General features: G+C 44.6%; 1 protein-coding gene across 3 annotated transcripts in view; it reads right to left on the reverse strand.

Moving 5' to 3' along the window:
- Positions 1-15,904: 15,904 nt before the first annotated feature.
- The window catches only part of EPS15 (epidermal growth factor receptor pathway substrate 15), a 116,435-nt gene continuing 112,024 nt past the window's right edge, over positions 15,905-20,315 (reverse strand). For 2 of the 3 annotated variants that reach the window (XR_012227453.1, XM_073563735.1), the window contains one exon: positions 15,905-19,359. Coding sequence is in view for 1 of the 3 variants with exons in the window: in XM_073563735.1 (XP_073419836.1) it covers positions 19,309-19,359 (51 nt within the window). In the remaining 2 variants the exon portion in view is untranslated. The remainder of the gene's footprint in view (positions 19,360-20,315) is intronic. The other variant, XR_012227452.1, reaches the window with a different exon arrangement.

Genomic DNA, 20,315 nt, shown 5'->3' on the forward strand with positions numbered 1-20,315 from the left:
AAATGTTTAAGAAGTGCAAACATCTTCAGCTAAAAATCTGTTTTTTTCATTTGGGTTTCATGAAAACTTTTGCACCGTTTGTCTCTTACAGGCTCTTTGTACACTGAACTTTGATGTGGTCTGTGCTCATAAATCAGCAGAGAGGAGCTCAGAAAAGAGTAAGAGAGGTACAGAGACTCCCCATCAGAAGGCGCTCGGATTTCATAGATTCGATATGTGCACTCGTTGAGTAAATGGATGTCAACATTTTGGAACCTCTTGGCAGGAAAAACGCGGGTTTTTTTGTCACATTGACTGATTTAAGCAAAATAAATGGTGCAAAACGAACACAGAATTAACATGATGCAGCAGATTATTTTCTGCACCAAATCTGCAAGTGACACTTCAGGTTTCTCATTCACTTGGCTGGCATCAGGATTGCGTCAGGTTTTGCTAGCAAATCGTGCATGGCAAAAACACCAAAAATGCAACATGTGCACAAGCCTGTGAGTCAACTCACGCTGCTCAAACCTGCAAGCGGCCAGGTATATTATTCTTGGAAACACTCCGGAGATCCATAGAAAATCTACTTTAAAAATCCGGGGAGGGACCATAGCCCATGAGTAGACGAGCCTGGCACAGTCCTCGGCCAGCTATTCCCAACACTAGCTTATTGGCAGGGCTCCCCCTCACATGTACATAGGGAGAGACGGGTCAACCACCTGCAGCAGAGAACAGCCGACTATAGCCGATCGGTGAGCAGACTAACCTGGCAGAGTCTCTGGCCAGCTCTTCCCAGCACTGCTGCAGGTGATTGACAGGACTTCCCAGCACTGCTGCAGGTGATTGGCAGGTCTCTCCCTATGTGCATGTGAGGGAAGTGCCAGCTGGGGACCATAGCCGGTGAGCAGAGTAGCCTGGCACAATCTCTGGACGGCTCTTTCCAGCACTGCTCTAGGTGACTGACAGTCTCTCCCTCGCGTAAGGAGGGGCCTGTCAATCACCTGCAGCAGTGCTGGGAAGAGCCGGCCAGGGACAGTTTAGGCCTAGTCTCATCCCCGGCTGGATTTTCAAAGTATCGTTTTTTTCGCTTTGTAAGATGCACTTTTTTCCCCCCAAATTTGGGGGGGAATTGGGGGTGCGTCTTACAATGCGGATATACCGGTAACCGCTTACCCGTAAGTAGCTGCAGGCTGGGATGAGGGGGTGACCACTGCTGCTGTCCGCCGCCGCTGCCTGTGATGTCCGCCGCTGTGGGCGGCTCTGCTGACATTTCGTAAAAAGGCCAGAGCCCCCTGGCAGTTCTGTGGTTTCCTCCTGTGCAGTGGACTCCAGTAACATGGCTGCCGGGAGGCGGCGCAAGTGCAGACGAAAATCTCAGCAGATCTTCATTTGCGCATGCGTCGGCAGCCATTTTACTGGAGTCCACACGCACAGGCTGAAACTACGGAACTTCCAGGGGGCTCTGGTCTTTCAAGAAATGTCGACACACACCCCCGCAGTGGCAGACATCCCGGGCAGCGGCGGTCCCCCCCCCCACCCAACCGCGGTGCTACACGTGCACACTGACCATTAAGGTGAAATATTGCTCAGATTAGCCAATAATACTTTTTATCCTCCAATGGCAGAAATTATACTTAGGGATAAAGAGGATTAAAATGCAAAACAAATAATTTCTCCAGGAACATATACCAAAATGAATGTCGACCTTTGAGCACCATTTTTTTTTTAAATTATTTTAAATAGGTCAACATTTCTGTACGTATTAATTTCTCAATATATATTCATAGAGGTGAATTATACAATTCTATCAATCAGGAGCCGCCACTAGAGGGAGCCTAGTAGTTCGCTGAATACATTTTTTTTTTTCAATTAGCGCCTGCTAGTGGTGGACTGAGGCAGCCGAAATATTATCATTTAATTCTAATATACAGGGTGGGTCATGTATATGGATACACCTAAATAAAATGGGAGTGGTTGGTGATATCAACTTCCTGTTTGTGGCACATTAGTATATGGGAGGGGAATCTTTTCAAGATGGGTGGTACCCAGTTGAAATGCATTAAAGGTGCAGAGAGCCGCCGGTTACCTGTGCTTCAATACAAGCAGCAAGCTAACAGCTGATGTCAGCGTTCCAGTAGCTGGGGCCGTATGGCAGGGACGTCAGCCGCCGGCTACAGAAGAGGGTACCCCGCTGCGTTGGAGCAGAAGGTGTGTATATTGTATATTTTCTCAGATTCCATTTTTTTTTCCCAAATATAGACGAATGGTCCTCATATTCAAAAAAGAACTAATATTTCCCTAGAGGTCGCCACCAAAGCTTATAGTTTCCAATAGTTAATATAAAAATACAGTGTGTTTAGTGAATGAAATACAAAATTGGCAAAAGAAATGAGGTTTGAAGGAAGAAAAAAAAATGTATTGGATTTAGGATGGTTATGAAAAGTCTATAAAAATGCCAAGCTTTATGTCCTATAAAAAAAAAATCATACTAAAAAGAATCATTTCAGAACTTTTCCCACCTTTCACGTCTCTCATAATCCGTACAAATCTATTGAGAAACAAACTGAAATCATTTTGAGGGTTCGGCGCAGGAGTTCGCATGCCCCATACCTGACAATGGTGGATTCTCGCAGCGCACAGCGCGTGACCTGCGAGGATTCACAAGTCTGCAGTCACACGAACCAGACAACCCCAGGTCCAGCACTGGGTGCACAGCTTTATTAAGGTGTTTATTATACTTGCTATTAGGATCTGTTCATTATTTTGACATATAAGGCAGACTCAAGCTCTAGTGTTTGTCTGGTTATCACTAGTTATAGCCTTTTGGCTTTTTAAAAAATATTTTTAGTGTATGCCATGGTTTATATGTATATAAACATTGAATTTCTATTGATGCATACTTTTTTCCCCTTATTGTCATTAGCTTTTCCATACAGTTTAACAGCCATCACACGCCTCCACACATTATGATGGCCCCTACACAACCCTCCACACAGTATTACGACTTCAACACAACCCTTTACATTGTCTCATGGCTCTCACACAGTATAATGGCCGCTTTAGCCCCCCAAATAGTATAATGCCCCCCGCAGAGTCCTGCAAACAGTATAATGGCCCCCGCAGAGTCCTGCAAACAGTATAATGGCCCCCCACAGAGCCCTGCAAACAGTATAATGGCCCCCCGCAGAGTCCTGCAAACAGTATAATGCCCCCCACAGAGTCCTGCAAACAGTATAATGGCCCCCGCAGAGTCCTGCAAACAGTATAATGGCCCCCTGCAGAGTCCTGCATAATGTATAATGGCCCCTAGAAAAGGAAAAATGACGGCAATCCAAAAAGTAAAAAATAAAAAAGTTTAGTGCGGCAAATCAAGCCATATTAAAAAATAGTAACCTGACGCGTTTCGAGTGCGTTTATTGCACTCTTCGTCATTGGATCAGTCTTAGATGTCAGAGCTAAAATGCACAGGGAGAATGATGGAAGATGGCACTCACGGCTCCTTCTGCCATAATTCCTTTCATTTTGCCCCCCACATTCGATCACTGGCTCGCTCTTGTCATCTGCACCTCATAAACATTTCTAGAATTCGACCTTTTCTTACTTTTGACTCTGCAAAAACTCTTACTGTTTCTCTTATTCATTCTCGTCTCGACTATTGTAGCTCTCTTCTAATCGTTCTCCCTCTTACCAAACTCTCCCCTCTCCAATCTGTCTTGAATGCTGCAGCCAGGATCATATTCCTCACCAATCGTTACACCGATGCCTCTACCTTGTGCCAGTCATTACACTGGCTACCCATCCACTCCAGAATTCAGTATAAACTTATTACCCTCACCCACAAAGCCCTCCATGGCTCAGCACCACCCTACATCTCCTCCCTTGTTTCAGTATACCACCCTACCCGCGCCCTCCGTTCTGCTGATGACCTGAGGTTAGCATCCTCAATAGTCAGAACCTCCCACTCCCGTCTCCAAGACTTTACACGTGCCGCGCCAATTCTTTGGAATGCACTTCCCAGGTCAATACGATTAGTCCCCAATCACCACAATTTTAAGCGTGCCCTGAAAACGCATTTATTCAGACTGGCCTATCGCCTCAACACATTAACCTAATCTATCCCTGTGTGGCACAGCCAAAAGTTTTACCATAGCCAGATTTCCCGCATCATGTTCCCACATGCTTTATGCATCCATTAGCCCTCTGTGTCTGTACTGTCACACACTTAACATTATGGCTGGTCCATACAATCAGGGCAACTGTTACCACCCACCTTTCATGTCTACCTCTTTCCTCATAGACTGTAAGCTTGCGAGCAGGGCCCTCTTTCCTCTTGGTATCTGTTATGATCTATGTGATTATTGTTATGCTGTAATGTCTATTGTCTGTACAAATCCCCTCTGAAATGTAAAGTGCTGCGGAATATGTTGGCGCTATAGAAATAAAATTTATTATTTATTAACTGTATCAACATCCAGAAGGCTGATAAAGTGGAATGTGCACCGCTAGGTGAGGGGGGTCCAAGACACAGGCCCCAGAGCAGCCACATGGTCTGGTCTGGTCCACCGCTGCTTCGGGACTGTTTTTCAGCAACTGTAACTGGGTCTTTATTCAAAGAAGAGGGAATTATGAACAGTTCCAAATATCAGTCGATTTGGCAACAAAACCTAAAAGTCTTGTGCTAAAAAGCTAAATAGAAAGATGAATTTCACATTTCAGCATAATAGTGTCCATAAGCTTACCTCCAAATTAACAAAAAATGGCTTCACCAGAACAAGATCAGAGTTGTGGAATGTCCCAAGCCAGACCCCAGATCTGAATCCGACTAAAAATCTGTGGGTGACCTGAAGAGGGCGCTGTAGTCAGGAGATGCCCTCACAATTAGTGATGAGCGAGTATACTCGTTGCTCGTGTGTCCTCCGAGTATTTTGGCGTGCTTGGAGATTTAGTTTTCGTCATCTTATCTGCATGATTTGCGGCTGCTAGACAGCTTGAATACATGTGAGGAACGCCTGTTTGTTAGGGAATTCCCACATGTATTCAGCCTGTCTACAAGTCAGAAATCATGCAGCTGAGACGACGAAAATTAAATTTCCGAGCACGCCAAAATACTCGGAGGACACCCGAGCAACGAGCATACTCGCTCATCACTACTCACAATATCACAGATTTGGAGCACTAATGCAAAGAATTGTGGAGGAAGATTGCCAATTCTCGATGTGCCACGCTGATAGAAAACTACTCCAAGACTTAGCACAATCATAAATTCAAAGTGTGCTTCAATGAAGTGTTCGTTTAAGGGTTTGTATATTTCTTCAAACATTTTTTTTTTTTCCATCCAAAAAGATTTCAGCTTCTTTTGTACAGATTACAGATGACCTTAAAAGTAGAAAAAAAGTTCTAAGATGATTCTTCTTGCTATGACTTTTTTTTTTTAACATGATAAAATCCTGGCATTTTAACACCCGGTGTGTAGACTTTTTATATCCTCTATAAGTCCTATTTTACCTTATTTAATCTAAATAATTTTAGTTCTATAAAACAAAGAGAAATGAGGCTGCGATCTGCTCATGGTAGTTTATTGCATGCTGGTGATTTGGTGACAGGTTATGAAGTTCTGAATTTCTTGTGTTCATCTTCCCCGGTGGACTTGATCAGGAGCAAAGGGGTCACCGGTGACGGCAGTAACGGGTCGTTCTTGATTTTGCTACATCCGTCTTCTCGAATAATAACGGTGTCTACGTTTATGACCTAGGAGAAGCCGATGGATAAATATAAAGTTGCCCATTGCCACAAAGACATGTATAGCATTATAATGGAGGTTATACTGTTTAGTGTAGGTTCAATAATATTTACCCATTTTATGGGATTTGCGAGTCCTTCTCCTTTTGGGATAGAATCTTCTACCTGTCTTGCGAGAAGTCATGATGTCTTGATGGCACAAGGCGGGTGGCTAATCACTTGTGAGCTGCCGGTAGAATGTGCTACACTCTGCGGCCATTATGACACATAGAACGCTCTCACATTGTCTAGTAGCTGTGAGGTCACACGTAGGATGTCACAATGTTGGCTGCTCTGTGAATATGGTGGTGGGCATGGTTCATTAACAGAATAGCTCAAGTAAAAAGATTAACTCATTTATACACAGTATATATACACTGGGTGGACCATTTATATGGATACACCTAACTAAAATGGGAATGGTTGGTGATATCAACTCCCTGTTTGTGGCACATTAGTATATGGGAGGGGGGAAACCTTTCAAGATGGGTGGTGACCATGGTGGCCATTTTGGATGCAACTTTATTTTTTCCAAAAAGAAGAGGGTCATGTGACACATCAAACTTATTGTGAATTTCACAAGAAAAACAATGGTGTGCTTTGTTTTAACATAACTTTATTCTTTCATGAGTTATTTACAAGTTTATGACCACTTATAAAATGTGTTCAAAGTGCTGCCCATTGTGTTGGATTGTCCATGCAACCCTCTTCTCCCACACTTAACACAGTGATAGCAACACCGCAGAAGAAATGCTAGCACAGACTTCCAGTATCCATTGTTTCAGATGCTGCACATCTCATATCTTCACAGCATAGACAATTGCCTTCAGATGACCCCAAAGATAAAAGCATTCACTCTCTACCCCTACCCAGTAGTAATGGCAAATTCCGCCTTACAGTAATAATACACTTGTGTCTCCTAGTAATACCCCAAGATGTCCCTCCTTATAATGAACCCCCAGTGTGCCTCCACATTATGACCCCCAGCGTGCCTCTGTATTATGACCCCCAGTGTCCCTCCATACTATGACCTCCATTGTGTCTCCATATTATGACCTTGTGCCTCCATATTATGACCCCTCGTGTGCCTCCATATTATGACCCTGTTTGTCTCAATATTATGACCCCCAGTGTGCCTCATGATATAAAAAAATGAAATGCCATAATTCATGTTTTTTGGTCAGTGCACCTCCCCCAAAAAATGCAATAAAAAGCAAACCATTGTAAGTATCCCAAAATGGTACCAATACGAGAAAATCGTAAATACTAGTGTCTAGTGTAACGTCCTCGGTTTAAGGATGAGAACATGAATTTAACTACATCGTGATAAGCAAAAAGGGAAAATGGATTTCTATGTCACAATGAGCCGCCGGCAGAAACAAGAATCTGTTTCATCCGAGCTCAGTGTTACAGGATTTCCCGCAAAGTCAGCGGTTTCTACCTCTAAACACAAAGTACCAGGAGGCAGAAGTGTAGAACGGGAATCGTGCGCTTCCAGCATCAGATCTATCAGTCCTGGTTCCACAAGGATTCCTTTGTATAAGGAGGGAGGGACAGGATTTTGTAACAAATGGGGCAAACTAAAGGTACTGTCACCCTTAGCGATGTACCAGCGATATGACGCGGCCAGGATCGCTGGTACATCGCTAAGTGGTCGCTAGTGAGCTGCCACACAGGCAGATCTCACCAGCGACATCGCTGGGGACGGGGGTCGCTACTTACCTGTCACACTAGGTGATCCTGCGTCCTCCCGCCCGCCTCCACGCTCGTCGCTCGTCTCTCCACAGGAAGCGCCGCAGGAAGCTGACGACGAGAAACAGTCCTGGACGTTCTCGCGCGATCAGCGATAACCAGCGGGGGAGTCGGTCGTAGGTAAGTATCAGACACAGCGATATCGCTTAGTGTGACAGTACCTTAAAAGCAAAATGTTTAAGAAGTGCAAACATCTTCAGCTAAAAATCTGTTTTTTTCATTTGGGTTTCATGAAAACTTTTGCACCGTTTGTCTCTTACAGGCTCTTTGTACACTTAACTTTGATGTGGTCTGTGCTCATAAATCAGCAGAGAGGAGCTCAGAAAAGAGTAAGAGAGGTACAGAGACTCCCCATCAGAAGGCGCTCGGATTTTATAGATTCGATATGTGCACTCGTTGAGTAAGTGGATGTCAACATTTTGGAACCTCTTGGCAGGAAAAATGCGCGTTATTTTGCCACATTGACAGATATAAGCAAAATAAATGGTGCAAAACGAACACAGAATTAACATGATGCAGCAGATTATTTTCTGCACCAAATCTGCAAGTGACACTTCAGGTTTCTCATTCACTTGGCTGGCATCAGGATTTGCTAGCAAATCGTGCATGGCAAAAACACACCAAAAATGCAACATGTGCACAAGCCTGTGAGTCAACTCACACTGCTCAAACCTGCAAGCGGCCAGGTATATTATTCTTGGAAACACTCCGGAGATCCATAGAAAATCTACTTTAACCCCTTCATGACCCAGCCTATTTTGACCTTAATGACCTGGCCATTTTTTGCAATTCTGACCAATGTCCCTTTATGAGGTAATAACTCAGGAACGCTTCAACGCATCCTAGCGATTCCGAGAATGTTTTTTCGTGACATATTGGGTTTCATGTTAGTGGTAAATTTAGGTCGATAATTTTTGCATTTATTTGTGAAAAAAATGGAAATTTGGTGAAAATTTTGAAAATTTTGCAATTTTTATATTTTGAATTTTTATTCTGTTAAACCAGAGAGTTATGTGACACAAAATAGTTAATAAATAACATTTCCCACATGTCTACTTTACATTAGCACAGTTTTGGAAACAACATTTTTTTTCGTTAGGAAGTTATAAGGGTTAAAAGTTGACCAGCGATTTCTCATTTTTACAACAAAAATTTACAAAACCATTTTTAGGGACCACCTCACATTTGAAGTCACTTTGAGGGGTCTATATGGCAGAAAATACCCAAAAGTGACACCATTCTAAAAACTGCACCCCTCAAGCTACTCAAAACTACATTCAAGAAGATTATTAACCCTTCAGGTGCTTCACAGGAGCTAAAGCAACATGGAATGAAAAAATGGACATTTTAATTTTTCCAACCAAAATTTTCTTTTAGCACCAGTTTTTTCATTTTCACATGGGTAACAGGATAAAATGTATCCTAGTATTTGTTGGGCAATTTCTCCTGAGTACACCGATACCTCATATGTGGTCATAAACCACTGTTTGGGTGCACGGCAGGGCTCAGAAGGCAAGGAGTGCCATTTGACTTTTTGAATGGAAAATATGCTTGAATAATTAGCGGTTGCCATGTCGCGTTTGGAGAGCCACTGTGCGCCTAAACATTGGAGCTCCCCCACAAGTGACCCCATTTTGGAAACTAGACCCTCCAAGGAACTTATCTAGATGCACAGTGAGCACTTTGAACCCCCAGGTGCATCACAAATTGATCTGTAAAAAAAAAAGTACTTTTTTTTTTTCACACAAATTTTATTTAGCCTGTTTTTTCATTTTCACATGGGCAACAGGATAAAATGGATTCTAAAACTTCACAGAAGTTTAAAACGCAGAGCCATGAAAATAAAAAAATTTTTTTTCCTCAAAAAATATTTTTTTAGCCTGCTATTTTTTATTTTCACAAGGGTAACAGGATAAATTGGACCCCAAAAGTTGTTGTCCAGCTTGTCCTGAGTATGCTGGTACCCCATAAGTGGGGGCGGACCACTGTTTGGGCACACGTTGGGGCTCGGAAGGGAAGTAGTGACGTTTTGAAATGCTGACTTGATGGAGTGGTCTGTGGGCGTCATGTTACATTTGCAGAGCCCCTGATGTACCTAAACAGTGCAAACCCCCCACAAATGACCCCATTTTGGAAACTAGATCACCCAAGGAACTAATCTAGATGTGAGGTGAGCACTTTGAACCCCCAAGTGCTTCACAGAAGTTTATAACGCAGAGCCGTGAAAATAAAAAATATTTTTTTTCCTCAAAAAATTATTTTTAGCCCACTATTTTTTATTTTCACAAGGGTAACAGGATAAATTGGACCCCAAAAGTTGTTGTCCAGTTTGTCCTGAGTACGCTGGTACCCCATATGTGGGGGGGACCACTGTTCGGGGACACGTTGGGGCTCGGAATGGAAGTAGTGACGTTTTGAAATGCCGACTTGATGGAATGGTCTGTGGGCGTCATGTTACGTTTGCAGAGCCCCTGATGTACCTAAACAGTGGAAACCCCCCACAAGTGACCCCATTTTGGAAACTAGATCACCCAAGGAACTTATCTAGATGTGAGGTGTGCACTTTGAACCCCCAAGTGCTTCACAGAAGTGTATAACGCAGATCCGTGAAAATAAAAAATCAATTTTTTTCCTCAAAAATAATTATTTTAGCCCCCATTTTTTATTTTCCCAAGGGTAACAAAAGAAATTAGACCCCCAAAGTTGTTGTGCAATTTTTCCTTAGTACGCTGATACCCCATAAGTGGGGGTACACCACTGTTTGGGCACACGTCGGGGCTCGAAATGGAGGGAGCACCGTGACTTTTTGAACGCAAAATTGGCTGGAATAAATGGTGGCTCCATGTCGCGTTTGGAGACCCCGTGATGTGCCTAAACAGTGGAAACCCCTCAATTCTATCTCCAACCCTAACACCTCCCTAACCCTAATCGCAACCCTAATCATAACCCTAACCACAACCCTAATCCCAACACACCCATAACGAAATCCCAACTCTAACCCTAACCACAAGCCTAACCGTAATCCCAACCCCAACCCAACCCTAATTCCAACCCTAACCCTAATTCCAACCCTAACCCTTAGTCCAACCCTAACCCTATTTCCAACCCTAGCCCTAATGGAAAAATAAAAAAATATATATTTTTTTTATTTTATTATTTGTCCCTACCTATGGGGGTGATAAGGGGGGCGGTGATTTACTTTTTTTTTATTTTGATCACTATGAAAGTTTATCATAGTGATCAAAATAAATGAATGAATCTGCAGCGTTGCAGATTCGATTCGGTGCACTGCGCATGCGCCCGCCATCTTCCAAGATGGCGGCGCCCATGATGCCGGACGGCGGGACACCGGGACGGATAGCGGGAGGTCGGAGGCACAAAGGAGGGTGAGAGGGGATGATCGGAAGGCGGGGGGGCAGATTATGACGGCGGCTGCCGATCGGTGCCGTCAGACGGTGGCGGCAGCCGATCGGTGCCATCAGTCGGTGTGTGGGGGGGTCGGGTCTCGGTCTCCAGCCATGGCCGATGCTATTTTAGCATCGGCCATGGCTGGATTGTAATATTTCACCAGTTTTCATTGGTGAAATATTACAATCGCTCTGATTGGCAGTTTCACTTTTAACAGCCAATCAGAGCGATCGTAGGCACGAGGGGGCTAAGCCACACCCCCAGGTGTTAACTCTGAAGGGTCCTTTGTGTGCGGGTCAGGTGACCTTTCAGTGACCCCGGTCACCTGACCCGCAGGGGGGCAATCAATTCATGATGCCACATAGGCGTCATGGGTCGTATTGTCACGACTTTTCATGACGCCTACATGTCGTCAGAGGTCGTGAAGGGGTTAAAAATCCAGCCAAGGACCATAGCCCATGAGTAAACTAGCCTGGCACAGTCCTCGGCCGTCTATTCCCAACACTAGCTTACTGGCAGGGCTCCCCCTCACGTGTACATAGGGAGAGACGGGTCAACCACCTGCAGCAGAGAACAGCCGACTATAGCCGGTCGGTGAGCAGACTAACCTGGCAGAGTCTCTGGCCAGCTCTTCCCAGCACTGCTGCAGGTGATTGACAGGACTTCCCAGCACTGCTGCAGGTGATTGGCAGGTCTCTCCCTATGTGCATGTGAGGGAAGTGCCAGCTGGGGACCATAGCCGGTGAGCAGAGTAGCCTGGCACAATCTCTGGACGGCTCTTTCCAGCACTGCTCTAGGTGACTGACAGTCTCTCCCTCGCATAAGGAGGGGCCTGTCAATCACCTGCAGCAGTGCTGGGAAGAGCCGGCCAGGGACAGTTTAGGCCTAGTCTTATCCCCGGCTGGATTTTCAAAGTACCGTTTTTTTCGCTTTGTAAGATGCACTTTTTTCCCCCCAAATTTGGGGGGGAAATGGGGGTGCGTCTTACAATGCGGATATACCGGTAACCGCTTACCCGTAAGTAGCTGCAGGCTGGGATGAGGGGGTGACCACTGCTGCTGTCTGCCGCCGCTGCCCGTGATGTCTGCCGCTGCGGGGGGCTCTGCTGACATTTCGTGAAAGGCCAGAGCCCCCTGGCAGTTCTGTGGTTTCCTCCTGTGCAGTAGACTCCAGTAACATGGCTGTCGGGAGGCAGCGCAAGTGCAGACAAAAATCTGGGCACATCTCCATCTGCGCATGCGTCGGCAGCCATTTTACTGGAGTCCACACGCACAGGCTGAAACTACGGAACTTCCAGGGGGCTCTGGTATTTCAAGAAATGTCGACAGAGTCCCCCGCAGCGGCAGACATCCCGGGCAGCGGCGGTCCCCCCCCACCTAACCGCGGTGCTACACGTGCACACTGACCATTAAGGTGAAATATTGCTCAGATTAGCCAATAATACTTTTTATCCTCCAATGGCAGAAATTATACTTAGGGATAAAGATGATTAAAATGCAAAACAAATCATTTCTCCAGGAACATATACCAAAATGAATGTTTTTTAAATTATTTTAAATAGGTCAACATTTCTGTACGTATTAATTTCTGAATATATATTCATAGAGGTGAATTATACAATTCTATCAATCAGGAACCGCCACTAGAGGGAGCCTAGTAGTTCACTGAATACATTTTTTTTTGGTAGCCAGTTGAAATTCATTAAAGGTGCAGAGAGCCGCCAGTTACCTGTGCTTCAATACAAGCAGCCAGCTAACAGCTGATGTCAGCGTTCCAGTAGCTGGGGCCGTATGGCAGGGACGTCAGCCGCCGGCTACAGAAGAGGGTACCCCGCTGCGTTGGAGCAGAAGGTGTGTATATTGTATATTTTCTCAGGTTCCATTTTTTTTCCAAATATAGACGAATGGTCCTCATATTCAAAAAAGAACTAATATTTCCCTAGAGGTCTCCACCAAAGCTTATAGTTTCCAATAGTTAATATAAAAATACAGTGTGTTTAGTGAATACAATACAATATTGGTAAAAGAAATGAGGTTTGAAGGAAGAAAAAAAAATGTATTGGATTTAGGATGGTTATAAAAAGTCTATAAAAATGCCAAGCTTTTTGTCCTATAAAAAAAAAAAATCATACTAAAAAGAATCATTTCAGAACTTTTCCCACCTTTCACGTCTCTCATAATCCGTACAAATCTATTGAGAAACAAACTGAAATCATTTTGAGGGTTCGGCGCAGGAGTTCGCATGCCGCATACCTGACAATGGTGGATTCTCGCAGCTCACAGTGCGTGACCTGCGAGGATCCACAAGTCTGCAGTCACACATACCAGACAACCCCAGGTCCAGCACTGGGTGCACAGCTTTATTAAGGTGTTTATTATACTTGCTATTAGGATCTGTTCATTATTTTGACATATAAGGCAGACTCAAGCTCTAGTGTTTGTCTGGTTATCACTAGTTATAGCCTTTTGGCTTTTTTTAAAATATTTTTAGTGTATGCCGTGGCTTATATGTATATAAACATTGAATTTCTATTGATGCATACTTTTTTCCCCTTATTGTCATTAGCTTTCCATACAGTTTAACAGCCATCACACGCCTCCACACATTATGATGGCCCCTACACAACCCTCCACACAGTATTACGACTTCAACACAACCCTTTACATTGTCTCATGGCTCTCACACAGTATAATGGCCCCCCACAGAGCCCTGCAAACAGTATAATGGCCCCTTTAGCCCCCCAAATAGTATAATGCCCCCCACAGAGTTCTGCAAACACTATAATGGCCCCCACAGAGTCCTGCAAACAGTATAATGGCCCCCACAGAGTCCTGCACAATGTGTAATGGCCCCTAGAAAAGGAAAAATGACGGCACTCCAGAAAGTAAAAAATAAAAAAGTTTAGTGCGGCAAATCAAGCCATATTAAAAAACAGTAACTGACGCGTTTCGAGTGCGTTTATTGCACTCTTCGTCATAGGATCAGTCTTAGATGTCAGAGCTAAAATGCACAGGGAGAATGATGGAAGATGGCACTCATGGCTCCTTCTACCATAATTCCTTTCATTCAACTGTATCAACATCCAGAAGGCTGAAAAAGTGAAATGTGCACCGCTAGGTGAGGGGGGTCCAAGACACAGGCCCCAGAGCAGCCACATGGTCTGGTCTGGTCCACCGCTGCTTCGGGACTGTTTTTCAGCAACTGTAACTGGGTCTTTATTCAAAGAAGAGGGAATTATGAACAGTTCCAAATATCAGTCGATTTGGCAACAAAACCTAAAAGTCTTGTGCTAAAAAGCTAAATAGAAAGATGAATTTCACATTTCAGCATAATAGTGTCCATAAGCTTACCTCCAAATTAACAAAAAATGGCTTCACCAGAACAAGATCAGAGTTGTGGAATGTCCCAAGCCAGACCCCAGATCTGAATCCGACTAAAAATCTGGGGGTGACCTGAAGAGGGCGCTGTAGTCAGGAGATGCCCTCACAATTAGTGATGAGCGAGTATACTCGTTGCTCGGGTGTCCTCCGAGTATTTTGGCGTGCTTGGAGATTTAGTTTTCGTCATCTTCTCTGCCTGATTTGCGGCTGCTAGACAGCCTGAATACATGTGTGGAACGCCTGTTTGTTAGGGAATTCCCACATGTATTTAGCCTGTCTACAAGTCAAAAATCATGCAGCTGAGACGACAAAAATTAAATTTCCGAGCACGCCAAAATACTCGGAGGACACCCCAGCATGCTCCGGAAAACCCGAGCAACGAGTGTACTCGCTCATCACTACTCACAATATCACAGATTTGGAGCACTAATGCAAAGAATTGTGGAGGAAGATTGCCAATTCTCGATGTACCACGCTGATAGAAAACTACCCCAAGAAGACTTAGCACAATCATAAATTCAAAGTGTGCTTCAATGAAGTGTTCGTTTAAGGGTTTATATATTTCTTCAAACACCTTTTTTTTTTTTCTTTTTCCATCCAAAAAGATTTCAGCGGATTTGTACAGATTACAGATGACCTTAAAAGTAGAGAAAAAAGTTCTAAAATGATTCCTCTTGCTGATTTTTTTTTTTTTTTTTTTAACATGACAAAATCCTGGCATTTTAACACCCGGTGTGTAGACTTTTTATATCCACTATAAGTCCTATTTTACCTTATTTAATCTAAATAATTTTAGTTCTATAAGACAAAGAGAAAAGAGGCTGCGATCTGCTCATGGTAGTTTATTGCATGCTGGTGATTTGGTGACAGGTTATGAAGTTCTGAATTTCTTGTGTTCATCTTCCCCGGTGGACTTGATCAGGAGCAAAGGGGTCACCGGTGACGGCAGTAACGGGTCGCTCTTGATTTTGCTACATCCGTCTTCTCGAATAATAACGGTCTCTACGTTTATGACCTAGGAGAAGCCGATGGATAAATATAAAGTTGCCCATTGCCACAAAGACATGTATAGCATTATAATGGAGGTTATACTGTTTAGTGTAGGTTCAATAATATTTACCCATTTTATGGGATTTGCGAGTCCTTCTCCTTTTGGGATAGAATCTTCTACCTGTCTTGCGAGAAGTCATGATGTCTTGATGGCACAAGGCGGGTGGCTAATCACTTGTGGGCTGCCGGTAGAATGTGCTACACTCTGCGGCCATCATGACACATAGAACGCTCTCACATTGTCTAGTAGCTGTGACGTCACACGTAGGATGTCACAATGTTGGCTGCTCTGTGAATATGGTGGTGGGCATGGTTCATTAACAGAATAGCTCAAGTAAAAAGATTAACTAATTTATACACAGTATATATACACTGGGTGGACCATTTATATGGATACACCTAACTAAAATGGAAATGGTTGGTGATATCAACTCCCTGTTTGTGGCCATTTTGAAGTCGGCCATTTTGGATGAAACTTTATTTTTTCCAATGGGAATATGGTCATGTGACACATCAAACTTATTGAGAATTTCACAAGAAAAACAATGTTGTGCTTTGTTTTAACGTAACTTTATTGATTCATGAGTTATTTAGAACTTTATGACCACTTATAAAATGTGTTCAAAGTGCTGCCCATTGTGTTGGATTGTCAATGCAACCCTCTTCTCCCACACTTAACACAGTGATAGCAACACCGCAGAAGAAATGCTAGCACAGGCTTCCAGTATCCGTTGTTTCAGATGCTGCACATCTCGTATCTTCACAGCATAGACAATTGCCTTCACATGACCTCAAAGATAAAAGCATTCACTCTCTACCCCTACCCAGTAGTAATGGCAAATTCCGCCTTACAGTAATAATACACTTGTGTCTCCTAATAATACCCCAAGATGTCCCTCCTTATAATGAACCCCCAGTGTGCCTCCACATTATGACCCCCAGCATGCCTCTGTATTATGACCCCCAGTGTGCCTCCATATTATGACCTTGTGTCTCCATATTATGACCTCCAGTGTGCCTCAATATTATGACCCCTAGTGTGCCTCATGATATAAAAAAAGAAATGCCATAATTCATATTTTTTGGTCACTGCACCTCCCCCCAAAAAATGCAATAAAAAGCAAACCATTGTAAGTATCCCAAAATGGTACCAATAAATACTAGTGTCGAGTGTAACGTCCTCGGTTTAAGGATGAGAACATGAATTTAACTACATCGTGATAAGCAAAAAGGGAAAATGGATTTCTATGTCACAATGAGCCACCGGCAGAAACAAGAATCTGTTTCATCCGAGCTCGGTGTTACAGGATTTCCCGCAAAGTCAGCGGTTTCTACCTCTAAACACAAAGTCCCCGGAGGCAGAAGTGGAGAACGGGAATCGTGCGCTTCCAGCAACAGATCTATCAGTCCTGGTTCCACATGGATTCCTTTGTATAAGGAGGGAGGGACAGGATCCATTTTGTAACAAATGGGGCAAACTAAAAGCAAAATGTTTAAGAAGTGCAAACATCTTCAGCTAAAAATTTGTTTTTTTTTCATTTGGGTTTCGTGAAAACTTTTGCACCGTTTGTCTCTTACAGGCTCTTTGTACACTTAACTTTGATGTGGTCTGTGCTCATAAATCAGCAGAGAGGAGCTCAGAAAAGAGTAAGAGAGGTACAGAGACTCCCCATCAGAAGGCGCTCAGATTTCATAGATTCGATATGTGCACTCGTTGAGTAAATGGATGTCAAAATTTTGGAACCTCATGGCAGGAAAAACGCGCGTTTTTTTTGCCACATTATTGACTGATTTAAGCAAAATAAATGGTGCAAAACGAACACAGAATTAACATGATGCAGCAGATTATTTTCTGCACCAAATCTGCAAGTGACACTTCAGGTTTCTCATTCACTTGGCTGGCATCAGGATTGCTTCAGGTTTTGCTAGCAAATCGTGCATGGCAAAAACACACCAAAAATGCAACATGTGCACAAGCCTGTGAGTCAACTCGCGCTGCTCAAACCTGCAAGCAGCCAGGTATATTATTCTTGGAAACACTCCGGAGATCCATAGAAAATCTACTTTAAAAATCCAGCCAGGGACCATAGCCCGTGAGTAGACTAGCCTGGCACAGTCCTCGGCAGGCTATTCCCAACACTAGCTTATTGGCATGGCTCCCACTCACGTGTACATAGGGAGAGACGGGTCAACCACCTGCAGCAGAGAACAGCCGACTATAGCCGGTCGGTGAGCAGACTAACCTGGCAGAGTCTCTGGCCAGCTCTTCCCAGCACTGCTCTAGGTGATTGACAGGACTTCCCTCACATGCACATAGGGAGAGACCTGCCAATCACCTGCAGCAGTGCTGGGAAGTGCCAGCTGGGGACCATAGCCGGTGAGCAGAGAAGCCTGGCACAATCTCTGGCCGGCTCTTTCCAACACTGCTCTAGGTGACTGACAGTCTCTCCCTCGCGTAAGGAGGGGCCTGTCAATCACCTGCAGCAGTGCTGGGAAGAGCCGGCCAGGGACAGTTTAGGCCTAGTCTCATCCCCGGCTGGATCTTCAAAGTACCGTAATTTTTGTTTTGTAAGATGCACTTTGTTTCCCCCAAAATTTGGGGGGGAAATGGGGGTGCGTCTTACTATGCGGATATACCGGTAACCGCTTACCCGTAAGTAGCTGCAGGCTGGGATGAGGGGGTGCCCGCTGCTGCTGTCCGCCGCCGCTGCCCGTGATGTCCGCCACTGCGGGGGGCTCTGCTGACATTTCGTGAAAGGCCAGAGCCCCCTGGCAGTTCTGTGGTTTCCTCCTGTGCAGTGGACTCCAGTAACATGGCCGCCGGGAGGCAGCGCAAGTGCAGACGAAAATCTCGGCACATCTCCATCTGCGCATGCGTCGGCAGCCATTTTACTGGCGTCCACACGCACAGGCTGAAACTACGGAACTTTCAGGGGGCTCTGGTCTTTCAAGAAATGTCGACAGAGTCCCCCGCAGCGGCGGGCCGCAGCAGCCGAAATCCCAGGCAGTTGCGGCCTCAGACACCCTGGGCAGCGGCGACGGGCATCAGCAGACACCCTGGGCAGCAGCAGAGACCCCTGGCAGCAGCAGAGACCCCTAGCAGCAGCAGCAGAGCCCCCCCTGGCAGCAGCAGAGACCCCTGGCAGCAGCAGAGACCCCTGGCAGCAGCAGAGACCCCTAGTAGCAGCAGAGACCCCCCCCTGGCAGCAGCAGAGCCCCCCCTGGCAGCAGCAGAGCCCCCCCTGGCAGCAGCAGAGACCCCTGGCAGCAATGCCAGACACCGCGGGCAGCAGCGCCGCTGGGGACACCCGCAGCATCAGATACCCGCAGCGGCGCACTGCACACTGGACCTCCTCATCTCACCCTGCAGCAGCACTCCACTCCTGCCTCCTCCAGCAGCAACCATGGGACCCGGCTTCACCCCAGCCACCACCCCTGGTAAGCAATAAGAAGATGAATGGATTATAAGAAGCACCACCATTTTATTAAAAAAATTTTTTTTTTTTCTCCTCAAAATTTGGGGTGCATCTTATAATCCGGAGCATCTTATAAAGCGAAAAATACGGTATATTTTCTCCAAAACGCAGGAGAAAAACATCTGCTTGCAATAGGATCGTTTGGGAGAAAGAATTGCATTTTATATTATACATCCTGTAAAGATTTATCACCTCTCTAGACTTGTCAGTAAATGCTTGTATTCTCCAAAAATGACTAGTTTAAGATCTTTGCCAAGAATGGAGTTGTGCAGTTCCTCTCTCATTCCTCCTGGAAATGTAAGAATACATTAACAACTTTGTGTTATTTTTTTTTTTTTTGCAACCCCCAACCCATGGCTGTCCGGGTATAATCCAAACGGAGGTTGTTTTCAGAGCCTCAGGGAGGTTACAGAAGAGTAAATGACATCCTGGAAAGTCAGGTGTAGCACGTAACACCATCACGATGCAGACGTTAGGTAAATTCAGGTTGTGTTTGTAAAAAGTGACAAAGTGAAGAATGATGACAGGATCTGCTGGAAAAGGAAAAAAAAGACTATTGTAAATTAAAAATCAAATATTACAAGTTCCAGAATACAAAGAAAAGGAAAATTTTGAGAAATCCTTGTTTTTTTGTGCGCGACTTGGAACACTTTTCACAAGCATCAAGGCACAGATCAATAAGCTGAGAAGCAAATACTGATGGACGGGGGTCCCGTAAGTGACGTGGGCCATATATTTTAGTTGAAAGAGGCATGTCCGAATAGTCGCATTTGGTCGCCATGAAAGCGGCAAGGATTTGGGATTTTTGCACTCCCTGATCTGAGCGAGCGCTGCATTTTATGATGCAGGGATCATGAGTTGTAGGGGGGTTGGGGTGTGAAAAAGTTACCCCAGTTGGGCAACAGATATTTATAGCTGCCTAAAAAGAAAAAAAGTATACTTGGTGGTCAAGCATGGGCACAGAGGGCTTTTCCTTGTTAATGGGACTGCTGTAGACCACCACGTGTTGTAGTCTCTCTCTGGCCCGTAGACCGTTAATGGCGCGGTGGAGCACATGCTCGACCATTGATCCATTCAGACAGCACTCCACAGGATTAGACCCCAATGACCAGCACATTATCGCCAATACTATGGTTATATAACTTAAGATCTTCATACAAACCCTTTAATGGAGTTTGCTGATATTCCCCACTTACCTTCAAATTTTTAACAGGTTTTTGAGAAATGAGCCCGAATTTGGATTGACAAAAAAAGTGACTTTTCCAAACTCCAAAAGTTTTGTGAAAGTGCAGATTCACTGTAATTGTGTTTAGGAAACAGAAAGCCGCTCTTTATGATAGGACCAGAATTTTGGAAGAGATTTATTTTTTTTTTAAATCTCATCCACACATTGCAGGAAAAAAAAGTGAAATCTGCAGCAGGTGAATTTCATCATGTGCAATGCAAAAGGCGACGTGCGGCAAAGCACAACCTTAGCGTTTCCACAGTG

This window comes from Dendrobates tinctorius, unplaced genomic scaffold (genome assembly GCF_039654945.1).
Source record: "Dendrobates tinctorius isolate UK_male_01 unplaced genomic scaffold, ASM3965494v1 ptg000396l, whole genome shotgun sequence".
NCBI classification, from domain to species: Eukaryota; Metazoa; Chordata; class Amphibia; order Anura; family Dendrobatidae; genus Dendrobates; species Dendrobates tinctorius.